The sequence below is a fragment of the Megalobrama amblycephala genome, linkage group LG15, assembly GCF_018812025.1.
Source record: "Megalobrama amblycephala isolate DHTTF-2021 linkage group LG15, ASM1881202v1, whole genome shotgun sequence".
Lineage (NCBI taxonomy): Eukaryota > Metazoa > Chordata > Actinopteri > Cypriniformes > Xenocyprididae > Megalobrama > Megalobrama amblycephala.
This window is the reverse complement of record NC_063058.1, coordinates 13,389,103-13,409,676: the sequence shown is the minus strand read 5'-3', so window position 1 is coordinate 13,409,676 and position 20,574 is coordinate 13,389,103. Positions and strand designations below refer to the sequence as shown.

The 20,574-nt window shown below is 36.9% G+C and overlaps 1 protein-coding gene across 2 annotated transcripts; it reads right to left on the bottom strand.

Annotated features, from left to right (window-relative positions):
• Positions 1-3,160: 3,160 nt before the first annotated feature.
• Positions 3,161-13,706, bottom strand: th (tyrosine hydroxylase). 2 transcript variants are annotated; one of them, XM_048159191.1, is made up of 13 exons: positions 13,277-13,706; positions 11,928-12,131; positions 10,643-10,817; positions 10,467-10,555; positions 10,296-10,363; positions 10,159-10,209; positions 9,906-10,051; positions 7,716-7,851; positions 6,987-7,056; positions 6,841-6,897; positions 6,668-6,763; positions 6,452-6,585; positions 3,161-4,584 (listed from the first exon to the last, which is right to left on the bottom strand). In XM_048159191.1, exons 1-13 carry the CDS (start codon positions 13,358-13,360, stop codon positions 4,425-4,427), a joined length of 1,470 nt encoding a protein of 489 aa, XP_048015148.1. In that variant the 5' UTR covers positions 13,361-13,706; the 3' UTR covers positions 3,161-4,424. The 2 variants fall into 2 exon arrangements, with proteins under 2 accessions (XP_048015148.1, XP_048015149.1); XM_048159192.1 differs by lacking the exon at positions 13,277-13,706 and adding an exon at positions 12,228-13,266.
• Positions 13,707-20,574: the final 6,868 nt, after the last annotated feature.

Sequence of the window (20,574 nt, the reverse complement as noted above, 5' to 3'; positions counted from 1 at the left end):
ATTTAATTTAAATAAATGCTGCTCTTTTTGTTTTGTTTTTTTACTTTTTATTCATCAAAGAATCCTGAAAAGTATACATTATAAAAAAAATGTTAAGCACCACAACATTTGTAATAAATCAGCATATTAGAATGATTTCTGAAGGATCATGTGACACTGAAGACTGGAGTAATGATGCAGATTCAGCTTTGCATCACAGACATAAATTATATTTTAAAGTATATTATAATAGAAAACCATTATTTTAAATTGTAATAATATTTTACAATATTACAGTTTTTTTCTGTATTTTTGATCAAATAAATGCAGGCTTGATGAGTAGAAGAGACTTCTTTCGAAATTAACAATAGTAATGTTTCCAAACTTTTGAATGGTAGTGTATATGCAAACTGTATATATATATATATATATATATATATATATATATATATATATATATATATGTGTTCAAACTGTGTATATAACTGTATATATAATATATATAAGAACCAAATACATAATATTAATTCATATAATATTTATATATTTATAAAACAATCTGTTTTGTATAAAGCGCTAGAATATTTGAAAATAAATTGTTCTTTGTTTTAAATGTCATGATCATTAAGATTAATGTAGGCTGTTTTTGATTTAAAAATGGTGTGATTGGATTGGCCAATGAATATTTGATGAAAACTCATTTTAGGGTTGGAATTGATCTTCAATGAAATTCCATTCTGTTATGGTAGTTAAATCAGGCAATATAAAGCAAAATAAGGCAAAATAAAAAAGGCAAAATGTGGAGATCAGAAACTGTGCATTGTAAAAATTAACAGCTTGTTGCCAAAACAAAGCAAATGAAATATGCAAAGTGATGACAAACAGCCTAAAATCTTGTAGAAATGTATGAGAAAATTAGAGAAAAGTATATGGGCCGTTTTATGTGACAGCAAAATGGCACCCCTGCTGGTAAGACAAAGAATAGTGGCACATGAAAAAAGGGGGGCTTGCTGCTGGCATGAATTATCAATGCACTCTGTTACTGGAAGCACCATTATAAAGACATTAAACCTCTCTTCCTCTGTCTCCTATTATCCATCAGATGAGGGAAGCAGGAAACCCAAAAGATCTGTAGGGCCTTGCAATAAATCATTCACTGCATTCAGTAAGCTGCATTTTCATCTGAGTCACATTGCCATGCACAACAATGCCCATATGAAACAGGACCAACCAGTCCAGCACAAACCTTTAGAGGTCATCGATAAAAGGCTCAAGAGAGTTCGTGATAACCAATATGTACAGTCAGCAATATCCACAGTTTTACATGAATAGCTTTCTGTTTTATATTCAATGACCTCAGTTTAATTGTTAAAATTATGTAAACTACAATAATATATCAGTCTTAGTTAGAGTAATATCCTACACCTACTGATTTACTACATGACGTATTCCACTGTGGGATTTTTTCCGTCTTCGTAAAATGTATTTAGTGGTTGGTTGCGTATTCAAATGGCAAATCTTTCCCACTAACTGGATCCAAAATCGGAATCCTTATCCCGATCCTCAACCTCTAACCTCATGACACGACCCTTACAAAAGCCCTAGTCATTATGCTGTCCATAATATAAAAAAGTGCTGGTGTTGGACGCCTCACCTACACATATGCTTAGACTACCATCTGGTGGTGGTTGTTTTATTTAAAACAAACTCGTCCAGTCAGACAAATGTATCAAGAATACCTACTATTTTCTAGCCTTCTGAAACCAATGTACTTTCCCTGTGAAAAGCATCTCTGAAAGTATGAAAGTCAGAAAGTAAACCACAAGAATAGTTTGGGATATTTTTCAAATATACTTCTTTATAATATAGCACATAATATCCACTTTGCATTACACTGTTTTCTTGCAACTTTATTTCACTTTTTATGCCATTGTTTGCAGAGATAGATTATTCATATTTATATTTCATATTTTCTGGAGAAAGATGAATATAAACAGGCATCAATCAGTAGGCCAGTATTTTTCGCTGTTATTAATAAAATATTTCTACCATCTGTAGGAGAATACATCAGCTCAATGTATTATTTTAGGAATATATTTGGAATACTCATACATTCAATTTGTATCGATTATACATGTTTGATTATATACTGTACATATTTGCTTTATTTTATTTTTTTAGTATAGCACTTCATCTGGTGATATTTCATAAATAATTTTTGTCTTCGATAGCTTCAGGGTACGTTTACACGTCAATGATGTACCTAAAAAAACTGAAAACCTTTTCCTTTGTGTTTTTCTCGTACAGACGACAATGTTGTCAAATCAATCCCCATTCACATGGATCCATAAAAATGACTGTAATCTGCTGCCAGGCCAGTAGATGGCGATGTTACTTTGTAAAGAAACACTAAATGCCTTTAAACTAAATGTTACATTAAGGACTACAGATATAAAAAGATGGTTCACTCCTATTAGATATGAATGGGAGAAACTGCAACGCGCAATATAGCGGAATATGTTCCGCCTTCTAAATAAAAGAGCCAATCACTGATTGATAAAGTCATTGCATCACTGCAGCTGCCGTTAGAAGCTCCGGTGTGGTGAGAAATCGAGTCCCCCCATCCATCGGGTCTCTTTTAGGACTCTGAGTGATCCCATTGGTTCAACGGACTTATAATATTTCTCACGACACCGGTTCCCATAGAAACCAGAGACTCACGCTTAGGACTGCACATGCACATTGGCTCGTCTAGCCTGAAAAATAAGCTTTTTTAATGCTATTTGAGCATAAGAAACAACATTAATGGGACAGTTCATGTCAGATTTTGTTTCTGATTTGAAATATGTTATTTAATTGTGAGTTCGCCAAGCAGTTTTTGAGATTTCAGGATTCCCCCATTCAAATAGACAGGACATGTTTTCATAAGTTGGTGTTTTCAGGCCCCCAAAACAAGATGGTCCTCACTGCAGAACACAAGATCCAAGGATCTAGATCCAACTCCTCCCACTTTACATATTCCTAAATCTACCCTTCTCCACCCCCTGGATCTAAACCTACTCATCTCCACCCCCTGGATCTGGATCCAACTCCTCCCACTTTACATATTCCTAAATCTACCCTTCTCCACCCCCTGGATCTACACCTACTCATCTCCACCCCCTGGTTCTAGATCCAACTCCTCCCACTTTACATATCCCTAAACCTACCTGTCTCCACCCCCTGGATCTAAACCGACCCATCTCCACCCCCTGGTTCTAGATCCAACTCCTCCCACTTTACATATCCCTGAACCTACCTGTCTCCGCCCCCTAGATCTAAACCTACTCATCTCCACCCCCTGGATCTGGATCCAACTCCTCCCACTTTACATATCCCTAAACCTACCCGTCTCCACCCCCTGGATCTAAACCTACCCATCTACCTAAACCTACACCCCCTGAATCTGGATCCAACTCCTCCCACTTTACATATCCCTGAACCTACCTGTCTCCGCCCCCTGGATCTAAACCTACCCATCTACCTAAACCTACACCCCCTGAATCTGGATCCAACTCCTCCCACTTTACATATCCCTAAACCTACCCGTCTCCACCCCCTGGATCTAAACCTACCCATCTACCTAAACCTACACCCCCTGAATCTGGATCCAACTCCTCCCACTTTACATATCCCTAAACCTACCCGTCTCCACCCCCTGGATCTAAACCTACCCATCTACCTAAACCTACACCCCCTGAATCTGGATCCAACTCCTCCCACTTTACATATCCCTGAACCTACCTGTCTCCGCCCCCTGGATCTTGTGTGTTCTGCAGTGAGGGTCTACTGCCCAAAACGCAGATGTCGTGTAAATGAATGACTAAAACACATAAAAAGTTTTCAGTTTTTAGTTGAAAATGCTGTCGTGTAAACGGCCCCTTAATAGCTTAATTTACAATGGGTATAATTTACATGTCATGTTGACACAATTTCTCTTTAGTCACAGAGTGATCCATTAATCCACAGATCAAGAATGAAAATTCTGTCATCATTTATTCACCCTCGTTCTTCCAAAAATATGTGTGACTTTCTTTTGTGGAACATGAAAGAAGATTTTGATGAATCATTGTATGTTTTGACTATACAATTGAAGTTTGTTTAAAATGTTTGGTTACACAATTTGTTCAAAATATCTTTTTGATGTTCGGCAGAAGAAAGAAATGCGTACTTTTTTGGAACGGGTGAGTAATTGATGATAGAAATTTCATTTTTGGGTGAACTAACCCTTTAAGGTTTGTGGTATCAAGTTCCAACATGAGGTTTTAAGGGTGGCACTCAGCGTTTTAAAAGCAACGACATCTGTAGCAGCAGATTTAGACAGAGACACACAGCATAACGATGAGAACAACGTCACATGTGAAGCACAGAGAAACGGGAGAGCTGATTGGCTCCTCATGGCAGGATCAAGCCAACACATTCAGGGCGTCCGTGAGAATCTTCAGTTCGTCTTTGATGGTCTCCAGCCCTTGCTGGATCTTCAGAGGGTTGTCCAGCACTTCTATGCTGTCTGTGTACGGGTCAAACCGGACAGAAAAAGGTCTCTTGATGCGGGTCACGTACGCTCTGTTTTAAAGAACAAAAAAATTGTGTAATTATTGTTATAGAAACAATTAAAACAATAACTTAAATGATAATGTATAATTTCCTTCTTTTATTAGTCAATACTTGCTACTTGATTTTTAAGGAGTAATTTAATCTTTACAAAATGTGTTTTGAAATAAGATAAAATGAGTTAGAAAATGAATGAAATAAAATAAAATACTTTTGGAAAGTTGGCATGTCCTGTGGTGTGACATGCTTTATGCAATCTAAAACTATTTTAAATATTAATTAGTGTTTATTTAAAGACTTCATTAAAAAGTCCATGGACATGTGATGCATCAGTTCATCTATCCATCCATCCATGAATCATCCATCCATCCATCCATCCATCCATCCATGAATCATCCATCAATCATCCATCCATCCATCCATCCATCCATCCATCCATCCATCCATCATCCATCCATCCATCAATCATCCATCCATCCATCCATCCATCCATCCATCATTCATCCATCAACCATCCATCCATCCATCCATCCATGAATCATCCATCATTCATTCATTCATTCATTCATCCATCCATGAATCTTCCATCCATCCATTCATCCATCAATCATCCATCCATCCATCCATGAATCATCCATCCATCATCCATCCATCCATCCATGAATCATCCATTCATTCATTCGTTCGTTCGTTCATTCATTCATTCATTCATTCATTCATTCATTCATCCATCCATCCATCATTCATTCATCCATCAACCATCCATCCATCCATCCATCAATGAATCATCCATCCATTCATTCATTCATTCATTCGTTCGTTCGTTCATCATTCATTCATTCATTCATTCATCCATCCATGAATCTTCCATCCATCCATTCATCCATCCATCAATCATCCATCCATCCATGAATCATCCATCATCCATCCATAAATCATCCATCCATCCATCCATCCATCCATCAATCAATCAATCAATCAATCAATCAATCAATCAATCAATCAATCAATCAATCAATCAATCATCCATCCATCCATCCATCCATCCATCCATCCATAAATCCTCATCCATCCATCCATCATTCATTCATTCATCCATCCATCTATCATCCATTCATTCATTCATCCATCAATCAACCATCCATCCATGAATCAACCATCAATCAATTATCCATCCATCCATCCATCCATCAATCATCCATTCATCCATCCATCAATCATCCATTCATCCATCCATCAATCATCCATCCATCCATCCATGAATCATCCATCATCCATCCATCCATCCATCCATCCATACATACATCCATCCATCAATCAATCATCCATCATCTATCATCCATCCATCCATCATAAATAAAGTAAATAAATAAAGCTCTTACCAAAATTCAGTAACAAACAGCAATCACTTGATTGCAAACAAAGACAAAAATGCAAATGTATGTAATAATTTCTTTCATGGACTATTTTAATATGTTTGTTTTTGGGGGGTTTTGACACAAATTATAAAAGAATTATATTTATTTATTTTCATTCATTCATTCAATTTTTAATTACAGAGAATGTAATTGTACGCTTTTATGTTTTATTGTCATACATGCATGATATAAAATTGCTTACAGTATCTTTTTAGTTGTTTTTTGTTTTAGCAACTTTTATTTTATAATAAATTCATTCATTCATTCATTTATTCTGAGAATGTACTTGCAAATGTACACAATAAATATCTTATTTTAACTTTTATTAGTGAGCATGGACTAATATAAAATAGTTAAAACATTTATTTACACTTTTTACAACTTATTTTCATTCATAGCTAATTATATGATGGCCAAACCTACAATACTGACAGCAAAAGAGTATTTTTGTTGCAGCTCACCTCAGTTTCTCTGTCGCATCTGTGAAGCTCTCCGACACAAAATAGACGGGCTGGTACGTTTGGTCTTGGTATGGCTGAACAGATACAATGTCCGGGTCAAATTCCCGTATCTCTGGCTCATCTGAGAGAGAGTGCTGAAAAAGTGGACAACATTAAATGTCAAACACATTCATCATAAAAAGCAGCAAAGCAATTCTTTTGATAAACTCCACCAACCACCAGCTCGCCGTAAGACGACAGCAGTCCTGCCCCATACGCTTTGATCTTCCCTCCTTGCTTACACAGTCCAAACTCCACCGTGAACCAATACAGCTGAAAAACACACACAGAACAAACACATTCAGAGTTTTTGTACAACAGAAGATATTGATGAGATGCTTTGTACTTACTGTTGACAGTTTCTCAATATCTTCCTCAGAAGCTCCAAGAGAGGCCAGACCAATACTCTGAGAGGACATAGATCCAAGATTGAAAATGTAAGGAAATATGGAAAATTATACATAAATATATAAATATAATTTTTTTTTTTTTTTACCTGAGAAAACTGTGCAAATGTTCTATCAGCCAATATCGGCACATGTCCAAGAAGTTCATGGACACAATCCCTGGAAAGGAAAAGATATAAAATAATTATGATTATTAGTGACTGTGCCATTATTTTCATTTAAAGCAAATGTTACTTATTTTTGATCCTCTTGTTATTCGGTCATTTTAGACCAGAAAAAAGACATCGTAAAAATCGTTGCTTCATCAGAATGGTACGAAATGGATTTTTAATGCAGTCGCTATGTGACACCACCCCCCACCCCCAAAAAAATAATAATTGTGGACTTCATTCAAAAAAGCTAAAATGGTTATAAAACACTATATTTAAAACAGTTGTGCACACTTCTTTTTTTTCTTTTTTTTTTTTTATAGGGCAGCAATTTTGTATAATGCATGTACAATTACACAATGTATAATACAAGGTGCAATTGCATATACTAACCACATGTAATATTTTTAAATTTAATATTTAAACTATGATACATCTTCATTTAATTGCAATTAGCATGTAGTTAAGTCTCTGAAAACATTGCCATCAGTTTGCACTTAAGTATATTCTTTTAAAGTAAACCTTTTATTTTATTTGGCATGCAGCTTTAATGGGTTGCAGTGTTTCATCATGTACTAAGCAGTTTGCCTACACCTGAATGTAAATCAAATGCTTAATAAACAGGAAGTGTCCTCATAAATGTAAAATGTGTGACAGGAAGTCTCTTACGGTTCAGGGGAGTGCATGGGGGAGGAAGCGTGCCGTATGTACTGCGTACACTGGAACACACGGAAGGCCAGGCTGGCCAAAAAGTCTCGTGCGGAGAGGAGACCTGCCACTGGTCTCAGCTGAAATCCTGTGCGCTCTTTAGGCATGAGAGAGAGAGAGAGAGGTGCTTGACTGTGCCAAACTCATCACCATCATTCGGTCTGGTTGCTAGGGTGTTGCTATGCTGTTGCTTGCCTGTCCTTGGTGATTGCTATGACATTGCTATGTTCTGAGTGGTATTGCTATGGCATTCCTAGGGTGTTCTGGGATGTTGCAAGGGTGTTGCTATGTGGATGTTCTGGGCAGTTTTTATTGGCTATGTGGTTGCTAGGGTGTTCTAGGTGGTTGCTATGGCATTACTAGGTTTTTGATAGCACATTATTATGGAGCTGTTTTTGGTATGTAGTTGCTGAATGGTTGCTCTGGCATGGGTATGATGTTGCCAAGGTGTTCTAAGAGGTTGCAAGGGAGTTCAGGGTGGTTACCAAGGTGTTGCTATGTGGTTGCTAGAGTGTTCTAGGTGACTGCTATGACATTGCTAGGCAGGTTTTCTGAGTGGTTACTATGGCATTGCTATGCGGTTCCTATGATGGTTTGGATGGTTCCTGGCATTTTCGGGGTGGGTTGCTAGGGTGTTGCTATGTGGATGCTTTGGGTGTTAGTATGCAGTCGCTGAGTGGTTGCTGTAGCATGGCTATGACATTGCTAAGGTGTTCTATAACCTATAATCCATAACCCTGAGGAAGTTCTGGGTGGTTGCCAATATGTTGCCAGGATGTTCTAGTCGACTGCTATGACATTGCTAGGCAGGTGTTCTGAGTGGTTACTATAGCATTGTTATGCTGTTCCTATGTTGATTTGGGTGTTCCTAGGATTTTCGGGGTGGGTTGCTATGGTGTTGCTATGTGGATGTTCTAGCCAGATTCTATTGGCTATGTGGTTGCTAAGTTGTTCTAGGAGGTTGCGATGGCATTACTAAGTTGTTGCTAGCACAATGTTATGGATTTGCAATGGTGTCCTAGGTGTTTGCCAGGGTTTTGGTATGTAGTTGCTGAGTGGTTGCTGTGAAATGCCTATGAGGTTGCCAAGGTGTTCTAATTGGTTGCAATGGAGTTCTAGGAGGCTGCCAAGGTGTTGCCATGTGGTTGCTAGGTTGTTTAGGTGACTGCTATGACATTGCTAAGCAGGTGTTCTGATTGGTTACTATCACATTGCTATGCAGTTCTTATGGTGTTTTGGGTGGTTCCTAGGATTATCGGGGTGGGTTACTAAGGTGTTGCTATGTACATGCTCTGGGTGTTAGTATGCAGTCACTGGGTGGTTGCTGTAGCATGGCTATGACGTTTCTAAGGTGTTCTAGGTAATCCATAACCCTGAGGAAGTTCTGGGTGGTTGTCAATATGTTGCCAGGATGTTCTAGGTGACTGCTATGACATTGCTAGGCAGGCGTTCTGAGTGGTTACTATAGCATTGTTATGCTGTTCCTATGTTGATTTGGGTGTTCCTAGGATTCGGGGTGGGTTGCTAGGGTGTTGCTATGTGGATGTTCTAGCCAGTTTCTATTGGCTATGTGGTTGCTAAGTTGTTCTAGGAGGTTGCGATGGCATTACTAGGTGGTTGCTAGCACATTGTTATGGATTTGCAATGGTGTCCTAGGTGTTTGCCAGGGTTTTGGTATGTAGTTGCTGTGAAATGCCTATGAGGTTGCCAAGGTGTTCTAAGTGGTTGCGATGGAGTTTTACGAGGCTGCCAAGGTGTTGCCATGTGGTTGCTAGGTTGTTCTAGGTGACTGCTATGACATTGCTAAGCAGATGTTCTGATTGGTTACTATCACATTGCTATGCAGTTCTTATGGTGTTTTGGGTGGTTCCTAGGATTATTGGGGTGGGTTACTAAGGTGTTGCTATGTACATGCTCTGGGTGTTAGTATGCAGTCATTGGGTGGTTGCTGTGGCACGGCTATAAGGTTGCTAAAGTCTTCTAACTGGTCCAAAAGGTTTTAGTATATTGTGATGTTTTATGTTAATTTCCTGTTACTGGCAATACTGAATAATATTTACAGTAACAAAACATGAGTTGTTATATTAAATATCATGTTGAGTGACGTACGGGTTGCACTGTTTTCTGGCTGTGCTATAATTTGATTGGTACCTTTTAAGAAGCGGGACACATCCTCCAGCTGAGGGATGTTATCGGGACTGTAGCCACAGTGTTTCTCCAGTAACCGGAAAGCCTCTAAATGTTCACTACAGGCATGGGTTGTGTACAAATCTCTGAGGGTGGAATACACTTCTCGCCTGCACACACATTTAGTTGAATATGAGAAGTTTGAATGGAAAACACAATTCAAGGATCTCTGGCTGTGTTCTTCTGGGATTGGTTGTGTATTTCAGTACAAACGCACCATGTTCCAATCTCCTCTTCCGTATACTCAACTTTAGGAATCGATTCTCCACTGGAAAGAGACAGGTGTCAATCAAATATCTGTGCCAACATGTCCAGAGAGGCAAACATTGCATGGTAAACATTTTTGCAACATACTGTTTATATTTGAAGGCAATGTCTCCAATCATCTTCCGTCGTTTTCTGTAAACAGGGTCAGTGAATCCCTGCGAAGACATCAAAAAACTTATATAAGAAATACATGACAGAATTTGGGTAATCAAATATATTTTAATTTTATTAGAAAGGAGAAGCTATTCCAACACTTACTGGATGATCCTGATCCAGATCGGGATCAAATTTGGTAACAAGATGATGGCATCTATCCAATTCAGCAATTTTTCTGGGAAACCAATGGACTGAAGAAAGACAAAAGAACTACGCATAAATGACATTCAAATATGGAAAAGGAAAAACATATGAACATTACGTTTTAGTAGACGCACATTTGACCTCTTTTGTGGTTTTGACGTCCTCTGCACTTCTCTTGAGAGAGCTGACCAGCGTGCTGACGTCTGAAAGGTGCACCTCACACTGAACATAATACTCCAGATCCTCCAAGCCGTCCTTTGGTTTTCGGCTGGGTCTGGTCTCAAGATGGTGGATCTTGGCTTCAAATGTCTAGGGTGTTCAGTAGTTGAAAATTACAATAAAATTCAAAAGAAAATATTATAAATTCATGCACATGTTGTAGTAATATTGCCATTAGGAAAGTGAAAATGTCATTTTTCTTTATGGAGTTCAACTCTTAAATGTATAATATATAAAAACTCTTTAGTTTGGGGACCAATTCTCACTATTAAGTAGTTGCTTATTAGCTTGCATGTTACTGGCTGTTTATTAGTACTTATTAAGCACATATTAATGCCTTATTCTGCATAACCATATTCTACATCCCTTAACCCTACACTGTAAAAAGGAATTGTTGGTTTAACTTAAAGTAAGTTACCTGGTGGCCTTAAAATTGAGTTAATTGAAATTAAAAATTTTAGTTAATACAATGAAGGCGATTGATTTAATCAGAAACTCAAACTATTATGTTATCTGAACCACATGAATTATCTAAGTTGATTTGACAAAAGAAAAACTGTTGTGATAACAAATCATAAAAATATTTTTACAGTGTACCTCACACCTAAACATAACCACTACAACAACTACCTTACTAACTATTAATACGCAGTAAATTCGAAGTTTAAAAGTAGAAGTTAGAACTAAAGAGTGACCAAAACTATTTTTATCATTTGATTTTTTTAATTCATTTATATACATATAAATAAATGTAATAATATATATATGTATATATTTTCATATTAATGTGTAATACATTTAAATAGTGTCAATAGATCCATTAATTTGCAACAATTTTGCATTTTGCTGGATTTAGATTAAAATGTATACTCTTTTAGACTATACGAATTTAGACATGTTTAGAATAATATATTAAATGTACCTTTAATATTATAATCTTACAGTTTTCTAGTTTTGTAACTCATGCGCAACATACACATGTATATACACATTTTGTCTGATATTTAACTGAACTAATAATTTACATTTCAAATTAAAGACCAATTAATTCGAAATAGTCCTAAAGGATTCTAACCTGAGAATAAGAACCCAAATTGCTTAAGATATTTCCAAAAGCAATCTTTTAGCATTTCTTTCTTCGTGATATCTGGTTTAAAATCTTTTGCAGAAACAAACAAACAAAAAATACATCTGTTTTACCTCAAAGACCTTGAGAGTGCGGGACAGCGCTGGGCTCTTCGAACTCCTCAGAGAGAAGAAGACACTGAGCAAGGCTTTTCCATCGCTCTCCTCGAACACGATCTGCTCGTTGAGTCCCGCAGCCTCCGCCGCCGCTGCCGCCGCCTCGCGCTCCTTACGCGCATCCTCGATCAAACTCTGCCGCCTTCCCACAAACTTCTGGGACTGTTCAAAGAGAAGACCGCACATCATTTAAGACGACACATCCATTTCTATTCATTTTTAAGATGCATCTAATCTAGAAATAATAGACTAGCTTACCTGTTGGACATCAGATGGAGGTGATTTACATCTCCAAAAGCGCATAAGAACTTCAATGCAGTCTATGTAAACCTGTCATATAGCCCAGACTTAATCATTTGCTCTTGTAGACTGCTTTCACAGCGTTTGCGACTGATCGCCGCGTAATGCTGTGCGTAAATCTCAACGGAGATTCCATTTACGCGCAGCAAAACGGTAGAGGAGGTGCATCTCAATTGCTACACCATACTCAATATGCGAGAAGTAGTAGAAGTTAATAACATTATTTCTCAAAATATTAATGTATAAACTTAATTGCATTAGATAATACCAAACTAAACATATTATATTACATTATATTACATATAAACATCAAACAAATCCTGGGCGATCTTTAACTTCATAAACGCCTAATTTTTTATTCAAAATTCATTGATTATATTTTGAATAATGCATATACAGTTTTTTTGTATAATGTAATGTAGGCTATATAAACACCTTTACAATAAGGTTTCATTAGTTAACTTCTTCGGTTAACATTAACTAATAATGAACAATACTTCTACACATTTATTAATCTTAGTTAATGTTAATTTCAACATTTACTAATACATTATTGAAATCAAATGTATGTGTTAACTTTGAACTAACATGAACAAACAATGAACAGCTGGATTTTTATTAACTAACATTAACAATGATTAATAAATACTGTAATAAATGTATTGCTCATGGTTAGTTCATGTTAGTTAACTAATGTTTAACTAATGAACCTTATTGTAAATGGTATTCTAAATGGCACTTGGTTTGATATCTTGTTTTCTAATAAAATAAAATTCATACAGTCATACATAAAGTGAGTCTTAAGTGACCAAATACTGTATTTGTCCATCTGTGTAGATTAATGTAGACAGTATAGATTTTCATGACCAAACTCCCATGAAGTTTAATGCGTAAAAGCATCTCTATTTTATTATTACCAATACTGATGAGGAGGAAATGTCAAATAATTCTTTCTTTCCTTTCCCCCCTTCATTCTAAAGCTATTTAATGAAGTAAAAAATTCTTACCGTGATCGAATCTGAGCGCTCGAGTTCAGACGCAGCTCTCCGGATGCTCTTTGTGGAAGATGTGGAGCTGCTTGAATTCGGCATATTCAGATGACGCGCGCGCGGGGCAGATGAAGGTATCTTACTGTGCTCTCTTGGGAGTGCTGGTTACTTACTTCCATCTGTAGCTTTCTTTCCCCCTTATTTATAGAGATAATTTATCTTGACTGACGTCAAACTGACCCCCTCCTTCTCCGTCATTGAACATCTTGAAGCCCCTCACACCACATTCGTTCATAATTCGATTCTTTGCTGTACGTAACTGTCTGTCATTTCCATTTGTCAATTATTAGTGTATGAATGAAAAACCTGCCACTGTATCTGTATCAATGTTACCTTAAAGAGCGATTTTACCTGAATTAGCCCATTAAAATATATGCTAAATATTATCAGTGATGCTACACTCTAAAAATGCTGGGTTGAAAAGTTGGGTTGAAAATGGACAAACCCAGCAATTGGGTTGCTTTAACGCAGCGGTTGGGTTAAATGTTTGCCCAACCTGCTGGGTAGTTTTATTTAACTTAACTATTGTTTAAAAATGACTGTATTGATCGCTTAAAAAGAACCCAAAGTATGTTGGAAATTAACATTTATTAATAAGTTTAATGAATAATAATTAAACAATAAACATTTATTAAATTGCATTTTAAGAAATGTTCACCTTTTGATTATTATTGTTGCCTCTAGTAATGATGTATCTGATTTTTAATTTCCAACCTAGTCTGGGTTCATTTTAAGCCAGCCATATAGTATTTTTATTTTTTTTTTAATTACCCAGCAGGTTGGGCAAACATTTAGCCCTACCGCTGGGTTAAAACAACCCAATTGCTGTGTTTGTCCATTTTCAACCCAACTTGGGTTGTTTTTAACCCAGCATTTTTAGAGAGTGTATAATAGTAAAAATAAAACAGTTAGTTTAGATGTTACCATTTTTAGGTTAGCATTTTTACATATAAGGTTTTGAGTAAAACAATCCAATGACAAAAATGTCTGTTTGCTAAATGGTTTTGTTTTCATATAAGTGACAAGTTACACATGTAATTTTGGTAAAACTTTAGTTTAGGGTCCAATACTGCTATTAACTAGTTACTTATTAGCATACATATTACTAGGATATTGGCTGGTTTTTTAGTACCTATAAATCACATATTAATACCTTATTCTGCATAACCATCAGGGGCGGTTTCTTCATTAGGGCAAAAGGGCGACGCACCACCAAAGTGAGAAAGGGACGGATTTTTCAATCACACTCAACCACAGAGTTACGCTAGCTGTCACTGCTAGGCTGTTTGTTCTGCCTCTGGATATAGTCCAATCAGCGTCGAGTCACGCTCTGTGGAGTACCGCCTCTTTTTGGGCATTTCAGTCTGGCGGAGATTTGCCCCGACTGCTCCCATAGACTTCCATTCAAAGATTTTTTTTTTTCGAACTGCAGGCGCTGCAATGCAATCTCTATGGGTTCTTTTACTGTCTATGGTTCCGGGAGGGCTCGCACTAACGTGCTTTCGTCATCATACGTAACCTTAACTTGTGCAACGATTGGTGGAAACAAACATACCTCTATTAATCTTTTTTTTTAAGCTGAAGTGACATTTAATAATTTCCTCAGTGCATAATTTACATTTGACAGACATATTCTCCATCTGTAAAAGTTAGAAAGTCGGGAAAATATTTCCATTGTGCAGTCAGGCGTGGACGAGCCTTCAGCAAGCACAAACTTCCGTGAACGAGCGCCGCTGCGCGCCGAACAGACGGAGTTCAATCTGAGTAAAATACATTCTGCTCAAAATATTTGTTGAAAATTTGTTTTTGTTGGCGAACATAATTATGTCATATGGAGAATTTCGAACCTACAACTAAGTGTATTTGTACGATAGCAGTAACTGTGTAAGGTGACTATTGTAGGGTAATCAAAATAATAATAATTATTAGTCTGTTCTTTTGTTTTTATTTATTTTCATTTTTAGTTTAGTGTATTTAATTTCTGCTTCAAAAAACATTTTGTTTTTAGATTGTAAAGGTACAATTTTAGAATGTAGCCTAGGCCTAATGTGATTTGACCCCTTTTTTGCACATAATTTATAGCATATACTACACAGTTACATTCATGTTTTTTCATAGCCTTCAATATGAACATTGTTTCTAGGACAATATTGGGCAGGATCTTAATTTTTTTTTTTAACTAAATACAGATTTTTTTTTTTTAGATCTCAGCCCTATGGCATGCTTTAAATACTGAATTTTCCATGTTTTAGATAGATACATTATTATGTCACTTGTTAAATGGTTATTTATTTGCAATTCCTGCATTTCTAAATTGTTTTTTTTTTTTTGCGCCCCCCAAATATTTTTTGCACCAGCCGCCACTGATAACCATATTCCACATCTCCAATACCTAAACTTAACTGTAACCCTGAATAAGTTGGCAAAACTCAAAACTTAAAAAAAAAAAAAAAAAAAAAAAAAAAATTGAGGCAATCAGTGAGTCAAGTTAAGGCAAGTTAAGAAATTCAAAGTTTAAGTAAACAGAACTAGCAGATTTTTATTTTCTACTCATATTTAATTGTTTTTAACTTAAAAAGTTTGAGTTCTAATTAATTGAACTTTAAATTATCATGTAACCTCAATGTAAACATTTTTATTAGTGTAAATTTAGCTAGCTAACAAGAAAATGCTAACTTGCTAAATTGCTAACATGTTAACAATAGTATGGTGTAGCACTTGCTGAATTTAACATACTTCCTCTCAAAGCAAGCCGCATGCACCACTTGTCAGCATGATGGTACAGTAACTCTCCAAAAACCCACATTAACAGAAACTCTTCTAAATTAGCATAACAAAACAGTAATCAAATCTCCCACTTATCATTAATAATAATGATAATTATTAATTTACTCTCCCTTTCCAGTGCCATGGGCAAAGCATGCTGGGAAATAGAAATCCCAGCCCAGTTTCAGTTAAACTTAAGTTCGTCTAAATAAAAAGAAATAAGTTCATTAAACTCAAAACAATGAAACAGTTCAGTTTACTTAAATATATCAGTTCTGTGAACTTGAAAGAAAAATAAAGTGCTAAATACTCACAAAAGTTAATTTTACTGAACTAATATTTGTTTAATTTAATTATTTTGGGCATTAGGGTTTACAGTGTACCTTACTAACTATTAATAAGCAGTAATTAGGAGTTTATTGAGGCAAAAGTCATAGTTAATAGTTAATAGTGAGAATTGTCATAGTAATATTTGTTGGCCAAAAAACATTTGATGGCTATATTTTTGTGAGTTTTTACATTTTTTGCGGTTTTGTCTATTTTTGTTTTTTTTTGTTTCATAGTTTCTTTCTTTTTTTTTTTTTTTGTCTTTGGCTTATAATATTGACTTGGCTATATAAAATAACTGAAATATTTTATTGTTGTTAATGTTATTTTTAACTTGCTGTGTATAAAACATCTGAAAAATAAATCGATTTGTGACGTTTATCAATTAATAGATAACTCTACCACAATCCATTTTACAAAAGCCATGGTTTTATTTCCCCCTTTCTAAATCTTACCCATACAGGTCTAGTTATTGTTCTGTAGGTCTCAGATACTTGGCATTTAAGATTTTTAATCTAAAGTGACTTATAATGCACCAACTGCAATGACAGTCTGCCTGGAGCAATCTGTGGTCAAGGGCATGATGATGATAGAACAGGACTTGATACTTTAGATTGAACCTCCAACCTTTGTTTAAGCCGCCCAGACCCTTAAACATTATCCAGTCACCCTGAGGGTCTAACATTTATGTTACATGACATGAGCCAGAGCTGGACTGTACTACATTTAAATGTAATCTGTTATCCTGCTGAATACAAATCAGTTTGCAACTTAGATTAAAATAAAAGATATTGGTTGTATGACGCTAAAAATTGTATACATTTCAGATATGTTCATTTCATATCTAAATAAAAAGGATAAGTGCAGTTTTCAAAAACACAGCTCTTCTAATGCACCATAAACACATTCAAAATCAAGTAACGTGCCTAGCACTTAATTAATGTCTTTCCTTCCAACAAATGGAAACAAAAGTCAACTGTAGTAAATTGAGTCACTTTATCAGCTCAACCAAAAATCCATTGTCATTTTCCTCAGCAAATGTAATTGTGATTAAAACCTGCCAGTTGTTTTCTGTCTTCTATCTAAGCATCAAGTGATCCCTCCAGCCGTGAACAGTTTGATGTGTAAATTGATTAAAGTCATGATGCACAGAGCCAGAGGACATGCAGAGGACACGGAAAGATAACGCTTAGTGACATTAAAAGAAAGTACACAGATTTTCTGGATTGTTCACAGTCAGTCTGAGTATGAAATGCTATAATGATCTCTCCATGGAAGGCACTGGATGGTTATTTGGATAACAGGTCTCACAGGCAACGTGATAAAAGTGTATTGGGGTCACTTAAGTTCTTCATTGAATCATGAAACAATTTATTTGATAATAAATATTATACAACAGTTAGTTCTGGACCTTGAATCTGCCAAACAACACTTTGTTCAAGTTTGCATTCAAGTCATGTCAGATTGATTGCATTTAAAAGTTGAATGTGTATGAAAGCCATCAAAAATTATTAATTCTTTGAGCCCCGAGTTTCTGAGTTGTGGACATGTCAGTGAGAAAACATGGCAGATGCAATGGATGTGGTTGATGGTAAATTTGTTTGAAATCACAGTTTTATTATACAAAATATAGACAAACGTATTGGGACACACATTTTAATTCTTGAATTCAAGTGTTTTAATCAGACCCATTGCCACATGTATATAAAATCTGGCCATGCAGTCTGCATTTACAAACATTTGTGGGATAAAATGGGTCGTTCTGAAGGGCTCAGTGAATTGTGGTGTTGTGATTAGATTCCAAATTTGCAGTCAGTGCATGAAATTTCATCCCTGCTAGATATTCCACAGTCAACTGTAAGTGGTATTATTGGAAAGTAGAAGCGTTTAGGAACAGCAGCAACTCAGCCACGAAGTGGAAGACCACGTAAAGTCACATGGTTTGTAAAAGTCACCAACGCTCTGCTGATTGCTGAAGAGTTCCAAACTTCCACTGGCATTAATATCAGCCAAAAACTGTGTGGCGGGAGCTTCATGGAATGGGTTTTCATGTCCGAGCAACTGCATGTATAGCTGCAAAGTATAGTTCGGTTTTTATGGCTAAGCTAAAGTACAAGTGCAGTGCCCATGACATAAATTTTCATTACCATTGTACTCGTGTACTGTATGCGTATAGCTCGATTTTTATAACCAACAACAAAATGTTTATTTGAGAAGTTTAAGAGATACATGCAACTGCAGTTTAAATGAGTACAAAGACATTTTGATTGGTTATAACTTCTGGAGAGAAATAGCACAGACACTGAACAACGATGAAACTTTGTTTGCATACGCTTTCAAACTGAATGTACAGTGCTCAGCGTAAATGAGTACACCCCCTTTGAAAAGTAACATTTTAAACATTCTCAATGAACACAAAAACAACTTCCAAAATGTTGACAAGACTAAGTTTAATACAACATCTGTTTAACTTATAACATGAAAGTAAGGTTAATAATCACTCCTCCAGCCTAAACTAACTCAGCTCTCCGTGCCCACCTCTGTCTGTCAGTGGATCACCAGCTTCCTGACAGACAGGCAGCAGCTAGTGAGGCTGGGGAAATTCTCATCCAGCACCCTCACCATCAGCACCGGCGCCCCTCAGGGCTGTGTGCTCTCCCCACTGCTTTTCTCCCTCTACACCAACGACTGCACCTCTAAAGACCCCTCTGTCAAGCTCCTGAAGTTTGCGGATGACACCACACTGATCGGCCTCATCCAGGACGGTGACGAGTCTGCTTACAGACTGGAGGTTGAACAGCTGGCTGTCTGGTGCAGTCTTAACAACCTGGAGCTCAACACGCTCAAGACAGTGGAGATGATCGTGGACTTCAGGAAAAACCCACCTGCTCTCCCCCACTCACCATCATGAACAGCACTGTGACTGCAGTGGAGTCATTCAGGTTCCTGGGCACCACCATCTCCCAGGACCTGAAGTGGGACAACCACATCGAGTCCATTGTGAAAAAGGCCCAGCAGAGGTTGTACTTCCTTCGCCAGCTGAGGAAGTTCAACCTACCACAGGAGCTGCTGAAACAGTTCTACTCTGCCATCATTGAATCCATCCTCTGCACTTCAATTACCGTCTGGTTCAGCTCAGCTACCAAATCTGACCTCAGAAGACTACAGAGGGTAGTCCGGTCTGCTGAGCGAATCATTGGCACAACCCTCCCCACTCTCCAAGAACTGTACTTATCCAGAGTGAGAAAAAGGGCAAAGAAGATCACTCTGGACCCCTCACATCCAGCACACTCCCTCTTTGAACTGTTGCCATCCGGTCGACGCTACAGAGCCCTGAGCACCAGAACGACCAGACACAGGAACAGTTTCTTCCCTCAAGCAATCCATCTCATGAACACTTGACAAACACGGAACACACAACACTATTACATATTATTTACTTAAAACACTTATTTATATCTCAATTTGCACACATAATTGTACATACAATTGTCTATAATATATATTGTCTTTTGCTTTTTTTGCACTTTGTCTATCTTGTAAATTTGTATATTATTATTTTATTCTTTTTATTATGTGTCTTGTCTTGTCGCTGTTACTCTGTTGCACTGTGGAGCTTCTGTCATTAAAACAAATTCCTAGTATGTGTAAACAACATACCTGGCAATAAAGCTCTTTCTGATTCTGATATAACTTAGATTACACATTTTTCAGTTTTACTCAAATTAGGGTGATGCAAAAATGAGTACACCCCACAGCAAAAATTACTACATCTAGTACTTTGTATGGCCTTCATGATTTTTAATGACAGCACCAAGTCTTCTAAGTTGGCGACATTTTGCAACATCTATCTTTTTCCATTCTTCAAGAATGACCTCTTTTAGAGACTGGATGCTGGATGGAGAGTGATGCTCAACTTGTCTCTTCAGAATTCCCCATAGGTGTTTGATTGGGTTCAGATCAGGAGCCACTGAATCACTTTCACTCTGTTCTTCTTCAGAAATCCAACAGTGGCCTTAGATGTGTGTTTAGGATCATTGTCATGTTGGAAAAGTGCACAACGACCAAGGGCACGGAGTATGGTAGCATCTTCTCTTTCAGTATAGAGCAGTACATCTGTGAATTCATGATGCCATCAATGAAATACAGCTCCCCGACACCAG

Bases quoted from the DNA above. Each gene is read 5' to 3' on its own strand.
- th (XM_048159191.1), bottom strand. From the start codon at position 13,360: ATGCCGAATTCAAGCAGCTCCACATCTTCCACAAAGAGCATCCGGAGA. The intron at 12,132-13,276 runs GTAAGAATTTTT...CTCTTTGAACAG, and splicing joins AGCGCTCAGATTCGATCACG to TCCCAGAAGTTTGTGGGAAG. The intron at 6,898-6,986 runs GTAAAAAAAAAA...ATGTCCTCTCAG, and splicing joins CATTTGCACAGTTTTCTCAG to AGTATTGGTCTGGCCTCTCT.